At 36.3% G+C, this 19393-nt stretch overlaps 1 protein-coding gene across 2 annotated transcripts; it reads right to left on the bottom strand.

Moving 5' to 3' along the window:
* Positions 1–3750: 3750 nt before the first annotated feature.
* On the bottom strand, positions 3751–15066 carry DPE2 (disproportionating enzyme 2). 2 transcript variants are annotated; one of them, XM_088243937.1, is made up of 23 exons: positions 14764–15066; positions 13890–14286; positions 13218–13335; positions 12998–13053; positions 12767–12898; positions 12536–12658; positions 12204–12400; positions 11545–11623; positions 11340–11378; positions 10029–10148; positions 9769–9870; positions 9527–9610; positions 9187–9429; positions 8936–9061; positions 8730–8804; positions 8492–8563; positions 6267–6383; positions 5927–6024; positions 5552–5711; positions 5340–5438; positions 4666–4863; positions 4385–4478; positions 3751–4266 (listed from the first exon to the last, which is right to left on the bottom strand). In XM_088243937.1, exons 2-23 carry the CDS (start codon positions 14241–14243, stop codon positions 4034–4036), a joined length of 2919 nt encoding a protein of 972 aa, XP_088100063.1. In that variant the 5' UTR covers positions 14244–14286; positions 14764–15066; the 3' UTR covers positions 3751–4033. The 2 variants fall into 2 exon arrangements, with proteins under 2 accessions (XP_088100063.1, XP_088100064.1); XM_088243938.1 differs by lacking the exon at positions 14764–15066 and adding an exon at positions 14574–14673.
* Between the last annotated feature and the right edge of the window lie 4327 nt (positions 15067–19393).

Raw genomic sequence — 19393 nt, forward strand, 5'->3', positions numbered from 1 at the left:
TTTTACTTTTTTATATATTACTCCACTTGAAAAAGTAAAAGATAAATATTTACTTGACAAAGTAGCAAATACAGAAAAGTAATATGTAAACGAAAAAGTAATAGGTTATGATCAGTACCTAAGACTCAATCATGTGTTTGTATCATCAAATTATCTAACATTAATAGTAGTTGTTTGAATTTAAGCAGATAAAGGAACAAAAGTTGAATTTTTCCACAAAAAAATATAACAAATACGCAAGAAAACAAATATGCATACTTTGACAGATTTATTCATTCCACTCATCCCCTTTTGCCATGGTAAAAGATGTCCTAGACTCCAAAAACAACTCCTACAAAGGAAAAGTTGCCATGACAAGAAGTGGGTCCACGAAACTGAGCAAGCCCAAAGGCAAGACTTGACTAGGCTGCTGATGTCATGCTGATGTCAGTGTAACGTCAGCTGCTAATTTAAAAACCAACAAAATTTTTAAAAAAATACCAACAAATTTAGAATTTTTTTTTCTATAAATACCTAGCCATGTTCTTCACTTCCCATACCAAAATCCATACAAATTATTCTCCTCATATCTTATGTAAATAGTGGTTGTCCTTGGGTTACCATGGCTATGGATGGGAATGCATCAAAACAAAAACCTAAAGCCTGAAAAGGAAAATAAGTACTGAAAATCAGAGCTATGAAAGGAAAATAAATTGTAATGCTGCCTTTTTTTTTTGGTCAAAGAAAACTTTATTCATTGAATATGAAAAAGTAGTACAAGAGTTTGAAGGCCCAATAACATTGGCAGAAGAATAGTCCATAAGCCTAACAAATAAATACAAAACAGAATTTTAATATGAGTAAGGCCCAAATACAAAGCTTCAACCCAAATAACACAAAAGAACAAAACCCTTGATTAGAAAATGAGGTGCAGCCGGCGGCCGCACCACCCAAAGCTAGACGTGTCAATGGATTATATTTTGATATGAATCCAATCCAAATTTAGTGTAATTAATAAGATATGGATTGGACTTCTCAATCTGATGATCGGATTATAAATGGATTTGAATCAATATTATAGTTTATCCAATTTGATAATTATCTAATCCGACTTAGTATGAAGTATAATTTAGTTTTTCTATGCTTTATATTAATGTTTTGTATATGTAAATGAGTAATTTTAGTTTTATATGCACTAAGAATACACTTAAAACTAATTTTTATGATAAAATATCAAAATTTGATATAAAAGTAGATAAATACAATAAAAGAATGAGGCTACTAATGAAATTTTGATTTTTTGTACATCTCAAAATAAATCCGATAATAATCTGATCTGATCCAATTCGATCCGAACCGTAATGGATATGAATTAATAGGTGCAATCCGATAGTCCGAATACAATCCAAATCCGATAATCCGATTATAAATGTATTCGAATTTGGATTGAGGTATATTTGATCCTTTTACAACAGAGCCTTCGAATTTGGATTGAGGTATATCTGATCCTTTTACAGAACCACAACACAGCATCCAAACCACCATTGCAAGTCCACAACCAGCAAGGAGGAGTCCCTCATAACTAGGTGAACCAAAAGTATGAATGGATAATGGGGGTGAGTGAGCCAACCGCGCAAAATGTGCTCCCATAATACAAGTAAATTTTACATATTGCACTTTAAACACATCCTCATACCCAAACGCGCCAACTAAGAAGAGCAGCGAAGGAGACATTCGTAAGCTCAAGGAGCGAAGGTCAGTGGTGTGGTCGCAGAAGGCAGCAATAGGTGAAGGGTGGATGACACCATAGCAGAGAGGGAAAAATGGGAGTGAAGAAATGAGAAGTGGAGGGTGAAACACAATGTTGGTAGGTGGGGGAGGGAGAGAAGGGAGAAAGTGTAGATTTAGGCATAAATTTAAGGAAAATAAACTGCAAATGAAAAGGAAGGGGAAAGGAAACCAGAAGGAGGAAGAAGCCCCAGATCTTAGACATAGCACAGCTGCACAGGGAAGGAACATCCATTCTGGGTGGGAGGAGCGGCTGACTCTCAAAACAGTGGAGAGGGACGGGAGCTTATTTTTGTCTACGGGTCACAAAGTTTAAATTTTAATGCTGCATGAGGAACAACTGTTAGGAAAAATCAGTAAATAACTTATATTATAGGATCACTATGTTAATACACAAATTCCAAATTGTAGACAGCAGCAAATATGAAAACTGTATAAATATGTAAATACAAAGTAAGTACAGAATATTGACTTTTATTGAAGATAGAGGCTTGCGTATTCGCAATGTCCTAAAGATAGCATTTCGCCTCTTATCAGTGCTTGAAGTTCAACAGGCGTCTATCTCCTAGAATTCAACTATCTATAACCCAAGGGTCCAGCACCGGATCCTTGGATTCTGGCGAACAGTGGTATGTTTCTCTCTAATACAGTATGTAAATTTTAAGCAGTATGAAAATAGATGAAAAAGATAATTCTAGTAAGGTGTAGGACTTGTGTTTTTATAATAGAATTGCACCCCTTCCAAATAGCAGTTAGTATCAGTTATACCTATTCAAATTCAAACGAAAGGATAAGTCCTTTGGTTTGAATCTAACTTCAGCTAAAAGAAATCCGAAAATAAAAATAAAAAATATTTATTTTATTTTCGGGCTAGGTGTATTCTTTTTATCAAGGCCTAAGTCTTGGTTATTTAAATATTATTATTAATCAAGCAAACCAACCATCAAGCCCATCAGCCCACCAATCTTTATTTAATTGGTGTTAAGGTTTCATGCTTATAAAGCATGTGGAACCTTTTGGTTTCTCCAATGTGGGACATTTGCTTTCAAACTTCCAACAACAATAGAGAGAGGAAGGAATGTTTCTCATCAAGGACGAAAAAGAAAACCATAAGAAGTTCTTAGCCATAAAACGATACCTACACTTATTAAGACACTAAATTTTGTTGCATTTATGTAGATTAGCAAAATAGGGGTTGTGTGAGCAACTATATTGGTGTAATTACAAGGCAAAATGGCACTACCAGTGATGTTATTATAGTGCAAAATATTGACATAGTTACGGATTTAAGTTTTTTCGAATGCGCGAGTACTATAATGGTTGGGATTATGATTGGCGCTTTTTTGAAGAGATGTATTCAATTTAATTTTTGTGAAACAATTGTTGAGATGTGAACCTATTTTGTTATAATATGATTCTCTTTAATCTCCTTGCTATTGTTTTTATGTCGTATACCTGACTGCTTGAGGGTATTGCTAAACCTCATTAAGTTGAATTAATTAAAGCTTAACCTACCATAAATTTTTAGCCTACAGGCACATGTGCAAGAGTATAGCATTTGTACTAAAAAAATTTCTCAATGATCAAATTGAAATTTCATTTAAAACTTAATGACCAAAAATGTATTTAACCCATCCACTTAATAGAAACTAATGGTATTCCGTAAATTGGAAACTTTCAGTAATACAGTGACCAATTTGGGTAAATTTGTTTCTTAATGACCAAATTGAAATTTCATATAAAACCTATCGACCAAAACCTTGTGTCTCTACAGTTGAGATCGAATGGATCTCCATGGTCCTGACTATTCTCCGTACATATTTCAAGTGCACTTGGTCACTTCCTGAATTCAAAAGACAGTAACGATTTCATGACTAAATATAAAAGGCAGTGTTAAAGCAGTTACATTTTCCTCTCAGAAAAATAAGAGAAGTCCCCTTTTATAAGTTTGGCTAAGTTTAGCTATTTTAAGTAAAACTTGGCTAAAAAAATGCTCTTGCACGCTTCATTAATTATTCAAACAAATTAGTTATCACAATTTACTGTATAATTGTCAAGGTTTGGATAGTCGTGGAAAGAGAATCAGACTTCAACGAGCAGCCAGTATGCAGATTTGCTGCTCAATATTGTCAAGGCTTATTTGTTGCTCACCCTACTGCCTGCCTTGGTTCGAACAGATGAGGTAGGTTCCCATAGTTACCTCATTTTGCCACAATGCACGTGACTTATTATTAACTAAGCTCATTCACTTTACATGGATATGCCATCAGCGAACTGTCAGAGTCTCCTGTGCAACGGCGTTTAGCGGAGTTGCCAAGTGAACCTTATCCTTGCTGCTGGCAATTTGTTGCTTCTCCGTGGTTGCCACTGCTGATTTGTGACTCGCCTGTCTTTCAGCTTGGCCCCCTGGATGTGATCTTCCACTCCCACTTACAAGATCTTTGATGGTCGATATGAGCTCCTTATCCTTTATCAAAGCCTCCACCGTGACATGTACGCCTGAGTATGCAATGCCAAATTGAAATTTGAAACCGGACAACAGCTCGAATACAAAAAGAGAAAGCAAAGAAAATCCAACTTAGTTAAATGAATCTTAAAATTCATGATATTCACTTACGGTATCTCCAATAGTGCTTTGGATTTGTGGGGTCATTGATCGTCTCCTCTGTTGCAGGGCGTGTTGTGTATTCTTCTTTCAACACTAACAAATCCTAATTATCACATAAGAGTGCCGAATCAATTAGGAATTAATATACCATTATATACTGTAGTATTATATAGATAACATGTTACTGAGAAGAACTGAGAAGTTCAAAATGTCATGTGTTTCCTTTTCCAAGGTGTATCAAACTCCAGTTGAGAACATAGAAAAGCACATTCATATGCCCATCACAGTACCTGAAGAGGGAAAATTGCCCACATTGATGGAGCTTCAACATGTTCCCTTATGATGAAATGTGCAATATCAGGAACACAGCGACCAGGTGGTGACATGTCAGACCCCACCACATTCTTAAAATATCTCTGCCTTCTTCCTTCATCTTCTTCCCACCAAGCACGCAGGGTTGAGCAGTCATGGCATGACGGAGCACACACCTGAAATATACTCATGCACTAGTAATTTAACCACACTTCAGAGAAATTGAGATCTTCAATATTAAGGTAAAAAGGATTGAACCATATGACCAGAATACAATAACCAAAATCTCAATAAATTTATGTTTTATCCAGAAAGATTAGAAATATCAAGCTTTTTTATGGGTAACAAGTTTTATAAAAACTACAAGAGGGTGAATGCGGCCACTTTTTTCCTGTTTTTTTTCCAGCTTTAAGTGCATGCATACCTTCACCTTACAAATAAAGTCCAATTACTTCACAAGGTTAAGTTAAATTGTTCCAGAGTCGCTCTTTATAGAGGGATAGCTCTTCTAAATGGCATTATTCTAGGATAAGATTGTGACTTGAAATGCTATATAAAATGACACAACTAATTCATTTTCTGGGAACAGCCAATTAATGGCACATGATCTTACTATCATTATGAAGGCAAGAAGTATGCCACATTATCTTACCGTCATATAGCTGTATTGAGAAGGAATACCAAACTCCAGATCAGGTTCACTGGGCATACGCTGAATGCGTAAACCTATTAATCCTAGTTCTTGCATCACCTACATGCATAAACCAATCACAAATTCAAAAACATAAAGAGGACCAACAACCATTGAAATCAGGCAGGGGTTTATAGTGTTTGTTTGGGTTGGGAAAGGCTGAGCAAACGTACAGGATGAACACAAGAAGGAATAAGCCCCAGATCTTCTCCACACGCTAGCATATCTGATGAGTTCAGCAGAGCAGGCAGTGTTTTCAATGCATTTTGCCGCCACAGATTTTCTTGCCGGTGGAAGTAGTAATCATAGTATAATCTTTTCAAAACATTTTTGCTGTATACAGAACGACCGGTAAGAGATTCTATGTTGCAAAGTAAATCAGCAGTAACCAAAGAGATGCAGGCGGGGGAACTCTTTTGTTACCATGAACAACAGAATATCAAATTATTTAAACATGAATACGATGTGGCAAAAGTATTCAGTTCTCGAAACCAATTATTCTTCTCCATCAAGATAATAAGACAAAAACAAGGTAAAACTCATAATACCTGTGGTCATCCAAATCCTTAAAACTTGATGTGTCTTCAAGATTGAAACGAGGATAGAAGTTCCTTGGATTTTCTGGATCTCTTATGAGAACTATATTCTGCAATAACAATTACATAAATAAAAACCTACAAACATTCAGACCAGAAAAAAATAATAAAAACCTACAAACAGGACTAATCGTGACAATCCTTTTAAAACCTTTAGGACTCGCATCAAAAGCTTCCAGCATAGATTTAAATCAAAACTGTTACCTACTTTTCAAAAAATAAAAATAAAAACAATTACAATTTCTTTAGTATAGAATCAAAAATTGTGAAACCCCTTGATACAACATGCTACCTGTACAAGATCAAAGAGCTCACGCCGTATCTTGTCTTCATCCTGCAACAGAGACCTTTCCGGAAATGACTTCAGCTTGGAAGCAATTTTTTTCTCAGTGTTGCAGTCCTCCTTAAACTGATAATCAAGAATGGGAAAGCAATTCCATACATTATACTTGGTCTACCACAACAGAAAAATACTAGAAATAACGGTACCACAAATACTCGAGCACAAGTGACTGATTTCACACAACTTCAATTTTCGAATTCCTTTCACTAACGGAGTGGGAAATTCTATATGATCTTCGCAAACAGTCAAACAACACTTCATACTTCTTTTCCTAAAATGACAAATCAATTCTAAAACAGGTTTAAAAATGAAAGAGAGCAAGCCTTTGGAGCATTAATTGTTAGATGTAAACCAATGGAATGGACAAGGGGAATCTAGCGACAAGAAAGATAACAATGAATACCACGAAGGGAAAGATTTTTATTTTTATTTTTAAATATAAATGAGTCAAGTTGAAGACCACTGAGAGATCAGAAATTTGGCAGCACTGAGCTGTTGCCCAAAGAGAACATACAAGCATACTAAGCCAGAATTAGTTCCAATGGAAAATAGTATCAGGAGAACACGAAGGTGCTTGAAAATCTATTCTGTTTTACGTATTTGAAATGTTTAGAACGCATTTTTTGACTTTGGTATTGTCCTGTATTAACCTTTATAACTGTATGACCAATAAAGGTATTTTAGTCAGTCCTGTAAGATTATCTCAAATTTGGTCTAGCAATTACTGCAAAGTCAATTATTAACTTGGTATCAGAGCTTCCACACCCTGAACGAAAATAAAAAATCCTAGCTGCCCCCCTTTCGGTCCCTGCTTCACTTAGGTGCTGCCAGGTTTCGGAAGCTTTCATTTGGTGGAGTTACCCAGCCCTTAGTGGTACTTTTGTGTCCGCTAGGTACTGTCTGGCTATGCTTGAAAGGGAATTGGGGTTCTCTCAGTTTCCGGAGTCTTCCTTGAATTTTTTATTTTTTTTGGGTACTTGAATAGCTTTCTTTTCAGATTTATTCTGGGCTTTCTGAGGTATGTTTTGATCTTCTTTGGTTGGTGTTGTTTTCAGGGTTTGGTAATCCTTACTTCTATTTATAGCTATCATTGATTTCTAAGCTTTCATTTTCTAGAAATTTAGTCTATTCCAAGGGAGATATGTTTACTCAGCACACACCTGCTAAATGCATTTCTAGTGTGTTGATCGATTAGAATTTTGCTTAGCCACAATCTGTTCTTCTCTAGTTTGCAGAGCGAGAAAATCTGCAGGGTACTTGGTACTGTGAAGAAACCCCAATGAGAAGGATTCATTTATTAGATCTTGATATAGGGGTTAGGGGGTTAGAAGTTTAGGGCTCTATCTTTAAATCCTGGAGAATAAACCCTAAGCTCCAAGTCTAAACGGAAACCATAAATGAAGGAAAAAAAACAAATTGAGTGACATTAATGTAATTCTTATGAGTTATAACTGGGTTATATCTATCAAGGTCTAGTATGATTGTCTAGGGATTATGGTTTAGGAGGGATTTGGGGAGCAAATATCCCTAAATCCTAACTTGCATACCCTAAACCGTACAAGGGGTTTAAAAATTGAGTTGAATAAGAATGTTATACTCGCAGGGTTACATTTTGTTACATTGGTGTAATCAATCGGCCACCGAAAAAAAAATAAGAAATTTAAAAAAAAACGACATTGGGCCAATCAACTGACCATGGTAAAATTTGGGGCCTACCTAAACATGAGGCCAAATTAATGGCTGAAAGAAGTTACTTCTTGGGGCCAGTTGCAATAAAGACCTGAAGTTTATATACCGTTTTAACTCTAAATACTTAACAAACCCAAATTTCCATGCTTTCAACATGAAGCATCAAAATATAGCTGTAGAAAAGTATTGGACCAACAAATTTTATCATCATATTAAAGCAAGAGATCATGAGTTCAAATCCATATTCACAATATAAATGGACTTTCACATGCTAAGTTCTAATGGTAGAGAGAGACGCATGTGTAAGGGTTGTTAGCCTACATCCTAACAGCTTAAACTTTGGAAAAAGTGGTAAACCAACAAACTTTATCAATAACAATATCGATGAATTCATCCAATATGCTAGATATCCCACTAGAGATCAATATGGGTTGCTCTTAATGAAATAACAGATTAAAACTTCAACATTAAACATTAATCTTCACCTCATAGCGGTTCTTCTGATATTCATTCAGAAAATTTGAGGCAATAAATGTCCATGAAGCTCCAAACTTATCCTGAAACAAGAAAGTGAAATTTAGGGAAATAAATTTTTTTGACATGGATAAGAGAATAAAGCACAACAGAGTTTGGGGAATAAAATCATAAAGGTTGTCATAGTTCAGCTGCAACAGGTATATGTTAGGAAAACTAAAGTAAGGATGACTAGGAAAATTCAGTAACCTGTAAAAATTCCTGTAGAATATATGGGCAACTCAAACGATCAAAATCCCAAATGCCCTCTTTTTCAAGTTCTTCCTACAACAGAACAAAATACTTGTGTAAATTGACTATGAGAATGAAGAAAAATTATTGATGATAACAAGTCACAATGTTCTAGACATTATATTATCTTGCCAAGTGGTATTTTGACTAAGTTACAAGTCTACCTGGCTTAGAGGTATGGAAGGTCGAAATTTTCCAACAAGACCGGTCATAGCATGTTCTGGGAGCTCCCAGATACGAAAGAACCCCAATATATGATCAATCCTGTATGCGGTAAAGTATTTTGCCATCTGTCATATAAACACAGAAAAATCATGTTTATCTTACATAAAATCTCACAAAGAAGGACGCAATCATGCAACACAAACTAAGCTACAATCAAGATGGAACTACAGGAAGATCTATCCAGAAAAACCTGTGTCAAACGAGCACGCCACCATGCGTAGTTGTCTTTCGACATCTCCTCCCAATTGTAGGTTGGGAAACCCCAATTCTGCCCATTTTTATCAAAATAATCTGGAGGAGCTCCAGTAGCTGTGTTCATGCGAAACAGATTTGGATAGACCCAGGTATCCACACTGTTTCTGTCAACGCCAATAGGTAGGTCTCCTTTCAATATTACTCCTTTCTTTCTTGCATAATCTGCAGCTTCTGACAGCTGTAGTTCAAGGAAGCACCAAAGAGTTCAACAATGGATGCCTTCGTTTAACACAACATACAGATGAGGCTTGCAGTATAGACTGGAAACTACTTACTTGTACATGCAAATGAAATTGGATATAATAATGGAAGCAGATTATGCTATAGTGCAAGCTGTCTTTTGAGACGAGCTTCTCTAGCTGTCAAAAATAGAAAATTTGTTAGAGTTTTGATATATAATATAATTAGAACTCATATTTTTAACTGATTAGCAATATATACGAAAGGAAGTACGGTACAGTTCAATAAAAAAAGCCCAATTTCCCAATTCAACAGAAAGAACTGAAAGGGTGATCACCTTTTCTTTTGAAAAATGAGAAAACCGACCCCATTGGCTGTGATCTGATGTTTCAAAGAAGTCCCGCAGAAAACAGAAGGCCGCATAGGGTTTTAACCAATCCTATATCCAATCATTAATAGAATCAGAGAAGCTTAAAATCTCTATTTAAAAAAGGCAAATGAATGACTAATAAGACAGTTAAGCTGGAGGAAAAGAGAAGTTAGGGATTCTTGCAATATTATTATATTAGTGTGAGTAGAAGCAGAAAGTTCTGTAACCTGATTCTCAGAAAAAAATTTCTGGAAGGAACTGGAGTTAAGAATCAAATCCTTCTCTTGGGCAAAGATTTTCTTTGCGATTGAAAGTTTAGTAGACAAGGTAGCCTCATAATCAACATCCTACACAGATCCAAACAAAAATATATTAATTTCAAGACCTACTTGTATAGTTAGCGATGTAGACACTACCATCACCATCATAACTATGCCCATGAGAGTTGTTAACTAATTCTCATGTCATTAACAACAAAAAGAATTACCAAAGCTTACCAAATTTGGGTGAAACAAATATTCTTCAATAGTCATGAGCACTTTCTAGAAATAAGCCAATTATATCTAAATATTCACGCTCGATTACACAAGACCATCATCTTTTCATATCAGATCAAAGGATAACATTGAACACAAAAAAAAAACAAAAAAAAGAAAGATAAAGAGAATGAATAGATAACAAATTATTTGCATTTCATCATTAAACTATTTTTTATGATTCTCGTATCCACAGTGCATCTTATACAATTGTGGATGAAAAATAATATATCTATCCAGTAAGGATCTTTGAATGTTGAAGTTATGACCACGTGCAACTATGTAGGTCTTGTGTAGGACACTAGATTGGCTGGATTACTTTGGACTGGACTGCATTGCTAGAGTATTATTTTCCTATGTTTGGTGCCAGTATAGGCTTTGACTATTATCCAATTTAATTTAATGCTACTCTCATGGGAAAAGTTTACCCGTGTTCTGTTAGAAACCAACCACAAAAGCTTAAGGTGCAGGGGAATGAGCCAGCAATGTATATCAAGCCAACACTCTCCTTCACATGCTAACAGATCGGCACATCTGGCACATGGTGAGGCAGAAAAATGCAGACATACAAGAACACTAAAGTACATCGCACCATACACCATTAAATTAGCATATAAGAGGAGCATGGGAGTTTGGAGTTCTGATCATAGAACCTCCTGCAACTAAAGCTCTGATAACACATTAAATCAATGGGTACAACTCACCCTCTCGCAAGGTATCATTGATATAAACTGAATATTATTAGGCATTTATCCTAAATTACGCTCTAATTTATAGAGCTGATTACTAGAAGGATATAATATCAATCGGACCTTCGGTTTGAAATTGAAACGCAACACAAAGCAGATGAAAGAGTGTATGTGCTTCCAACAATTGTAAATAAGCAGAAGTCTGTACAGATTGTCTAATAAAATACTACTCATTCAAATGTAGAATTGTAGAATTCCTTAATGTCTTCTGTCCGGGATATTTAAGAAATACATATATTCTTTAAGGAACTACCTTGCCATCCAATTGTTCTTTTGCCTTCTGAATCTCCAGCTGTAAAAATTAAAAATTAAAAAATTAAAAAAATTGAGAATCAAGTGATGACAAAATTAAGATAAATGATATTTTTTTAGGGAAGCCAATTTAGCATCATTCAGAAAAGATAAAAGTTACTTTAGGTTTTGTTAGTAAACAAGAGGAAAAGATTTATAAAGATCACCTTGATATCCTCGGATATATTTTCTGAAAGTGCCTGTACTCTCAGGTATAAAGGATGCAATGCAAATACAGAAAGTGAGCTGCATGATAAGCAATGGAGGCCAAAGTTTAAATGAGATCACACTTTCAAATATATAAGAACCATAAAAAGGTTGCATTTTGGTGCGGATTTTAGTGTTTAAACATGAGTCGAAGACAACAAGACAGTTTTATACTCTTTTCGAAAAGGAAAGGAAAAAAAGGCAGTTTTATACTCCCATGTAATTTCCCCGTCCTTCTTCCTACTATCCATCCTCCCTTCAAGATGTAGTTTTGGTCTCCCATTAAGGAAGCCAGACAAGATGGAACTAGCTGATGGAAATTGCTTTTCCATGCGAATTATATTCAATACAACAAGAAGGCTTTTCCCTTTTATGGTATTGAGTTAAATTTTAGTTGATCATTGCCAAAATATGAGCTTAAGAATGTACAAATCATCCAGCTAAAAGTGGCAAACAGCCGATAATCTGTCCTCTATTTTTTTTGGGTCAAAAATCAGTCCTCTATATAGTTTTTAGCCAGTTTTACACATCAAATTTACATTGACCTCCAAGGAATAGCCAAGAGCATCAGGGAAGATGCAACAGATTTATAGTAATACGATAATTAGGTGTCAAATACCTGTAGGGATATGAATCCCACCACATTCCATGCACAGAAGTATCATTAATGGGTAAAAGCTGAACCAAATGAAAGCCAGACTCTCCAGCCCAGTCAACAAATAATTTCAGGTCAAGAAACTCTCCAACTCCAAGATCAGCTTCTGATCTAACAGAAAACATTGGGATAGCAACACCAGCACCCCTCCAAGGCATTTCCTAACAAAACCAATAAAAAGATTACAATCATAACAGAGTTTGCAACATAACACTGTTTCATATATTTACCATTATGCAACAGAATGTTTACTTAAACATATTTTATGGTAAATTAACTAAAGTTCACTAGCTTACTCGCAACATGCCATCCGAAAGGCAAATGTATCTTGGTTGAGTATTTGAGGAGTCAAGCACGATGTCACGGTTTGGACCAGTTTCCGGAGAAAAGATTCCTCCTTTGCCATATTTACAGTACTTATATGTAGAACATTTGTTAAGGAATGGAGAGAGATAGGGTCTAACAAAAGCCAGAAGACATTAATAACTAGGACACCTAAATTGTTCGAGATTAAAGCTTCAACAAGGATATTTTATTGGGAAGTCGCCCTTCGGCAACACACAGTCAGCATGCCAAATTGATTCACCTGAATAGCTTAGTTTAAGCCCATTCTGAACATTCCATTGTCCCAATTTTAAGGTATTACCAATAATGTAAATCTGCAAAAACCAAACTTTGTAAATGCTACCAACTATAATATTAATAAGCATAACTGCAGTTAAATCTGAATGATTCACTAGAGAAAAAGGGACAGTTACCGATGTTTCTTCCTCTATATTTGGACAGCTAATTTTGAAATGGACAAGAACAGAATCTGTTCACAATGGGAAGGCACATAGCACATGACTTTAGCTTAAAAGAAAGAGGAAGAGAGAGAGAGAGAGAGAGATGAGAGAGAGAGAGAGAGAGAGAGAGAGAGATTTGCAAATGTAATGCTACATTAGCAGTAACCAAAAAGTTCAATTTGAGTACAATTACCTTCCTGGTCCAATGTACTCCGAATGACTCCTAGAGGTGTCTCAATGTCCAAACTCAGCTTCCGACGAAAAATGACGTCTTTAAAGGCACTTTTAAGAGGAAGTGCATCGGAACCAACCTGGATACCATGAGGATAGAACTTTTAGATAAAGTTGTTTATAAAATTAAGTATAATTCAGTCTGAGTATTCTAGCAACCGTAGGAAATCAACTAACTGAAAAAGAGAATAGTATTAAAACATACTGATCAGGCCTAATATGAAATCTTTTAAGTTTTTAATTGGAGCTTGAAAGGCTAGAAAAATAAAATTCTGAAACAAAAGAAGAAAAAGAAAAAGAAAATAACAAGAAACCAAAGGCATAAATTTCGAATCCATAACTTCTGGTGGAACATTATAAGATTCTAAATTTTTATCTTTTTCTTTCTTCAGTCACAGTGATAAAGGCTGCTGTCACAAAAAAGAGAATTATACTATAACATTCTCGAAATCCCAACATCCTATAAGCTTGGAACTGCAGTCTACAACATTCCCGTCATAAAGATGGAAATCAGGCATCAGCAGAATCCAATAAAAGTTATGCCAGTAAAAGCAATTAGTGCCAATGATAAGAAAAAGAACCCTTAAAATGATAATAACCCAAAAAGGAGAGAACGAGAGAACAAAAGTAGCACCTGCCAAAGGTCATGGAGCTCCACCACCTCTCCATCTTGGATCCCCTCAGGCAATAACACTTTACGCTTCTCTCCCATCTCCCATCTCAAAACATTTCTATTATCATCCACCACATAGTAGCTGTACTCACATTTGAATCCTTTCGGAACAGGGACAGTCCCAAACCATATGAGCTCATCACCATGATGAACAGGGCTCAATAACAGACCCTTCTTCAGATTCCATGAACCAAGGACCGGTTCAGAGCCGCATACGAGCAGGCTCTGGCCCCAGTGAGTAGAATATGGTATTCTGAAACTCACATGCACTGACTTCGTAGATTTGGTTCCGGATAACAATCCCAATTCCACCATTTTCTTGAAAATTTGATCAAACCCAGATGAAATATCTCAATTTCTGGTCATACGCAATTGTAATTTGTTAGAGTACATAGAGAAAACATTCCCAAAGAACATAAATAAACCAAAAAAAAAAAAAAAGCGAACTTCTAATTCTGAGGATTGAGATTCTCTTTGGTTGCTGGGAACATGTAACTAGAAAAAGTAAAGCAAACAACATTAAGAGCTCAAAACATTGACTTTCTTATCTTTTCCTCCATTTCTTCAGCAGCCAAAGAGTGGGAGAAAGAGACTTGAGGTGAGTGATAAAGACGCATGAACCAAATGCCATTATAATAAATAAACCTTAAAAAAGCAGTGAAATTTACGAAACCCAGAAAGCAAATTGTCTAGGACTCGGCGGATTGATTCATAATTCCACAGTTTCCCGAGAAAATTAAGAGAACCCAGATAAAATAATGGACATTCAATTCAACCTTAATGAAAAAAATTAAATAAAATTTTAAAAACAAAATTAATTTGAGGCGATGTCCACCTTCACAGAAACCGAAAGCTGTTTGTTTCCTTCCACGTTTGCTCAAAGCAATGGAGAGAGCATATGAACGAGAAAACTGGCACTTGCCAAGCAAAAACAATATAAAAATCTGAGAGTGTTGTTTGTTTGATTCGAAGAACCAAAAGAGCAGAGGAAACAAACAAATGCCTCTCACTGTCACGTCAAACAGATTTTTTTTTCTTCTACCAACGAACGTAAGGGAAGAAACACAGATTTTTTTTAATATTATTTATTTCTTATGCTTTTGTTTTCTGTGTGTTGTGAAATTGGTTATGAATGATATTATGATGAGATCCAGTCTTTTTGACAAAGAAGAAGGCAAATGCAATGCTGCTATCACCAGAGAGTGACACGAGGCAGTTGGTTTTCACGAGAAGGAAAATTTTAGATTATCACATTTGCCAGATGGAAAGTGTCTTCTATGCGATTAGAAAGTTCTAATCATACTGTTTGACGATAAATAAATAAAAAATTCTTAGACTAATTTTACAACTAATTCGATTAGTATCTGTTTGGGGCGAAAATGTAAAAAAACATGTTAAGGGAAAGCCCAGATCATGGCTAGCCCAAAAGTTTTGACTCTTCAAAGTAAAAGCCATTATCCACATTTAAGTGGTTGTTATCAGCAAATGACCTACTAGTATAGTGATTTGGAGCAATTGTTTTTTTAGGAAATGTCCTATGTTTGAGTCCTAATATACGTGTAATGTATGTGAGTTTAGGCACCCCTTTCAATAGGAAATGTATTTTATTTTATTTTTTAAATAACAACAAAAGTGGTACTGACAGCATACTCTCAACCATCCCTTCACCAAGCATTTAGATTCAAGAACCAAGGAGCTTATATATACTAGCAAAGCACAACTCTCACAACACATAGCTTTTCTCCCGTAAAAGGACTTCAGACTCGATCAACACTTGATCTCATTAAACTCAACTACTTTCCTTTGTATTAGGATTCCCAGTTGACAACTCATGAGTTATCTGTTAAGTTTATTGTCCTATCAATATTTGGTATGATTCCTAGTTGCTAGGTTAGTTTTTGTTAAAAATCTTTGACAATTGTGTTGGCACCAAAACTGAACAGATAGAGATGAGTGCAACTTACAAGTGATATGGATGATCAAGAGATCGATTGAGTGTTGGATGCAGATTCTTCATGTCCTCAGATGCTGATCCTGAATGGAAGGAAGACGAGACTCGTGAGGTCTATAGAACCGGTGTGGAACCAGCCTAAGAACCTCCGATGCCAAAGTAAGTTTGTTTTCTAAGAGCTTTCGCTGTTGACAATATATTAGTATAAAAGTCAAGCTGAAAAGTCTTACCCCTGTATTGTAGTGAAGGGGCCTATTTATAGAGGGCATTTTGTATGCTCTTAGTACTTAATTTCGATATGGGACTCGTGGGAGGGCCCTATGAAGTTGACACGAGTCTTTAGATATTTCGGGCGAGTGCTTCGAGGTTGATTTTGCAGAATCGGTAGGGAATATCGATTGTAGACTGTGCTGGGCCTGTAGCGACATTTTGCTGCTTTGAGACAATACCATCGGTAGCCGATGCTGATTGTTCGGAGCCTTGGGCACTTGGGAGTTTAAGTGATCTACGTGTCAATGGATGAGTGGAGGATCAGGTATGGTACAAACAAATTGTTTTCTAGTTTTTATTTAAAATGAAAAACAATTTTATTCTTATCTCGTTTAGAATAAAAAGTTTAGTTTCTTTTCATTTTTGCTTCAAGTACACATGCTGCTTCATTAAACCAAGAACATGATTCTCAACAATACACATGTTTGTTTTCACGTTCAAACTAAGAACATCCTGCTCAACATGAGTATTTGGTAAGTGTCATTCATGAAGTTTGAGAAGATTAGATGCAACGAAGATATTCACATGAAGCGTTTGCTTGTGTAACATATGTGATGAAAAATGACAAATGAAATTGAGGGTTAAATACTTTTTCGGTCATTGGATTTTACACGAAAATTTGGTTACCAAGAAAAAAATTTAGTCAAATAGGTCACTGTGTTTTCCAAAATTTACAATTTAAAAACATTTCGTTAAGTGCAGTTTCTATTTTTATTTTTTAGGAAGCACTTCAGTCTTCTCCCTCTAACTGAACGAGTTAGGGTGTATTGTGCCATTAGGGTTTAACAATTGGGGAAAATATTAGGGTGAAATTGAAATTGTAAGGTATAAGGAAAATCAAAAAGCCAAACCAAATTAAAATGAAATCAACAACTTACCAATATATTTTGGTGCTCTATCATCTTGATTACATCTCCTTGTCATCCGAAGTCACAATATGGTTCTCACTCAATCGATTCAGGCTTCAATGTAGCATCTAATTCGTGACCTTATACCTCACAATTATGATTTCAACCCAAGATTTCTCCCAACTTGTTAAATGCTAATAGCACAATATACCTATAACTCGTTGAGTTAGAGGAAGAAGATTGAACGTGCTTCCTAGAAAAATAAAAATAAAAACCGCACTTAACGGAAGATAACGAAATATCTATAAATTGTAAATTTTGGGAAATACAGTAACCAATTGGCTAAAAAAAATTCTTAGTGACCAAATTGACATTTTATATCCCTATCTGATCTTTGTATATCTCTCCCCTCTGTATCCCTGTCTATTTGACTGCACGCTCTCTCTCCCTTTCTCCCTCATCCAACTTTGACCCAACTCTCCCGCACACCCCCGACCACAGATCCCCTCCCATCCACCCCAAACTCCTATCCCCCCCGTTCCAACCCACCACCACATACACCCGTCAGCCCGACCTTCTCATCTTTCTACATGATAATTTTCCATAAAAATAGTGGGTGCCGACTGAAGGAAGAAGATGGTTGTTTGGGTGTCTTGAGAAGGTTTTTGACAAATCAAAGTGTTCGGTCTTTAATGGAGGTGGTTATTTTTCTTTGGGTGGGAGCATATGGTGCTTTTGATGGTGGTAGCTTTTCAATTCTTAAGATAGGAGGGAAATTGGCTTCTAAGTTCTTTTAAGAGAAAAAAAAAAAAAAAAAGGGAAGGGGCAACACAATTTTGCCCACGTGAAGGCCAAGCCAGTCAAGGAGATAACGCGCCCAGGTCTCTTATGCTCTCTCAAGCCCGTATCTCTTCTTCAACCCACCATGCATTAATACAAGCATTTGTGAATCATTCCACACAAACCATGCAACTCAAGCATCTCACTTGGTACAAACATTTCAAGCAAACCAAACCAGATATCACAATATCAAGCTTCTCAAGCAATACAGTCATCATAAAAATGGCAATGTTAGAACTTGGCAGTTCTAGCTGCTGGAAGCACAGAGAAGAAGCCATGCTATCACCATATCATGCCAAATTGTCACCATCGCAACAAAGGGATATCCTAAGTTCACCACGCCATGCAATGACCTAAACAAATACTCAGAAGGCCACACTGCAATAGTTTTTGCAGCTCATGCCAATCAAATCTTTTTCTGATGATTATGGTGCACTTGGCGGCTGAGGAAGGAATTCATTGCAATCACCACCAACAATTCCAAAACCCCAATAACCAAGATTCAAGCCAAGCAAAACATGGGAGATAATGATGCGTTGTACGAGGTGCTCTTGGAAAATAGCACAAGCTCTATATTCATACTGCCAGAAGAGTGAACCCTCATGCCAGACCAAGCTATATCTTGATTCAACTCAACCATTAGATTATCCACGTCCTCATAGCAAATCCAAGCTAATCATGCCAAGCCAAGTCACGTTCTTCCAGCACCTACTCCATAAGCGAAGAATTTCCAGCACCTATTCCATGCCAAACAAAACATTTTCTAGCACCTGCCTTATTTCAAACATCCTTCCAGCACGTGCCAATGCCAAGCATCCAAGCATACAAGCCCAAGCCAAGCGTATATTTGATCGGTTCATAATTGTATATCATTTTGTACCCTTCTAGCTTATGATTTGGTTATGTTTTTGAGTTAAACTTGTGCTTTTAATCCTTTTTGTGTTTATCTTTCAGTTCATTGAGCTTTAGGTAATAATGATGGCTTTAGAGAACATAATTCATGCAATTCAAGCATGTTAAGGCCTAATTTGGATGAATGGATGAAGAGCTTAAAGACAAACTCATTTTGGCTACAGCCCCCTGCCAGTCCAGTTCCGTAGGTCATATTGCAAGCTTTGTTTCAACAACCTACATAGCTCGAATGAGGCCACATTCTTCATGAAAGTTGTTCCAATTGGTGTGTACTATAACATATCCAAAATTCAGCCCCATTGGATAAATCTGGAGTCCGTTACCTAGCAAACACGGAACCATGCTCAGGATGGATCTTATCAGCGCGGAAAATGAGTTAGCAATTTGTTTCGGCCTTAACTTCTTCCTCCGACCTTGGATTGGCCCAAATAACATATGGCTGGAAAGAAGACATTCTGAACTTCAATTTAGAGTGCTTAAAGTCCTAATTTGATTAAGAGAAGCCCAAGTTGTAAGCCCTTGAAGTTGCTGGTCATGCTGACCTTAGCATGTGCTGGTTGGATGCTTGGTCATGGTGAGCTAGGTATGAGCTATCATTTCTGGTTGGAAGCTTGGTCATGGTGACATGAAGATGAGCTAGGGCT

The sequence above is a fragment of the Prunus avium genome, chromosome 7 (assembly GCF_965620075.1).
Source record: "Prunus avium chromosome 7, drPruAviu1.hap1.1, whole genome shotgun sequence".
Lineage (NCBI taxonomy): Eukaryota > Viridiplantae > Streptophyta > Magnoliopsida > Rosales > Rosaceae > Prunus > Prunus avium.

Coding starts and splice junctions, on each gene's coding strand:
- DPE2 (XM_088243937.1), bottom strand. CDS start 14,243: ATGGTGGAATTGGGATTGTTATCCGGAACCAAATCTACGAAGTCAGTG. Junction 11,624..12,203: donor TGGGATTCATATCCCTACAG/GTATTTGACACC, acceptor CTTATCATGCAG/CTCACTTTCTGTATTTGCAT. Junction 9,430..9,526: donor AATTTCATTTGCATGTACAA/GTAAGTAGTTTC, acceptor CTTGAACTACAG/CTGTCAGAAGCTGCAGATTA.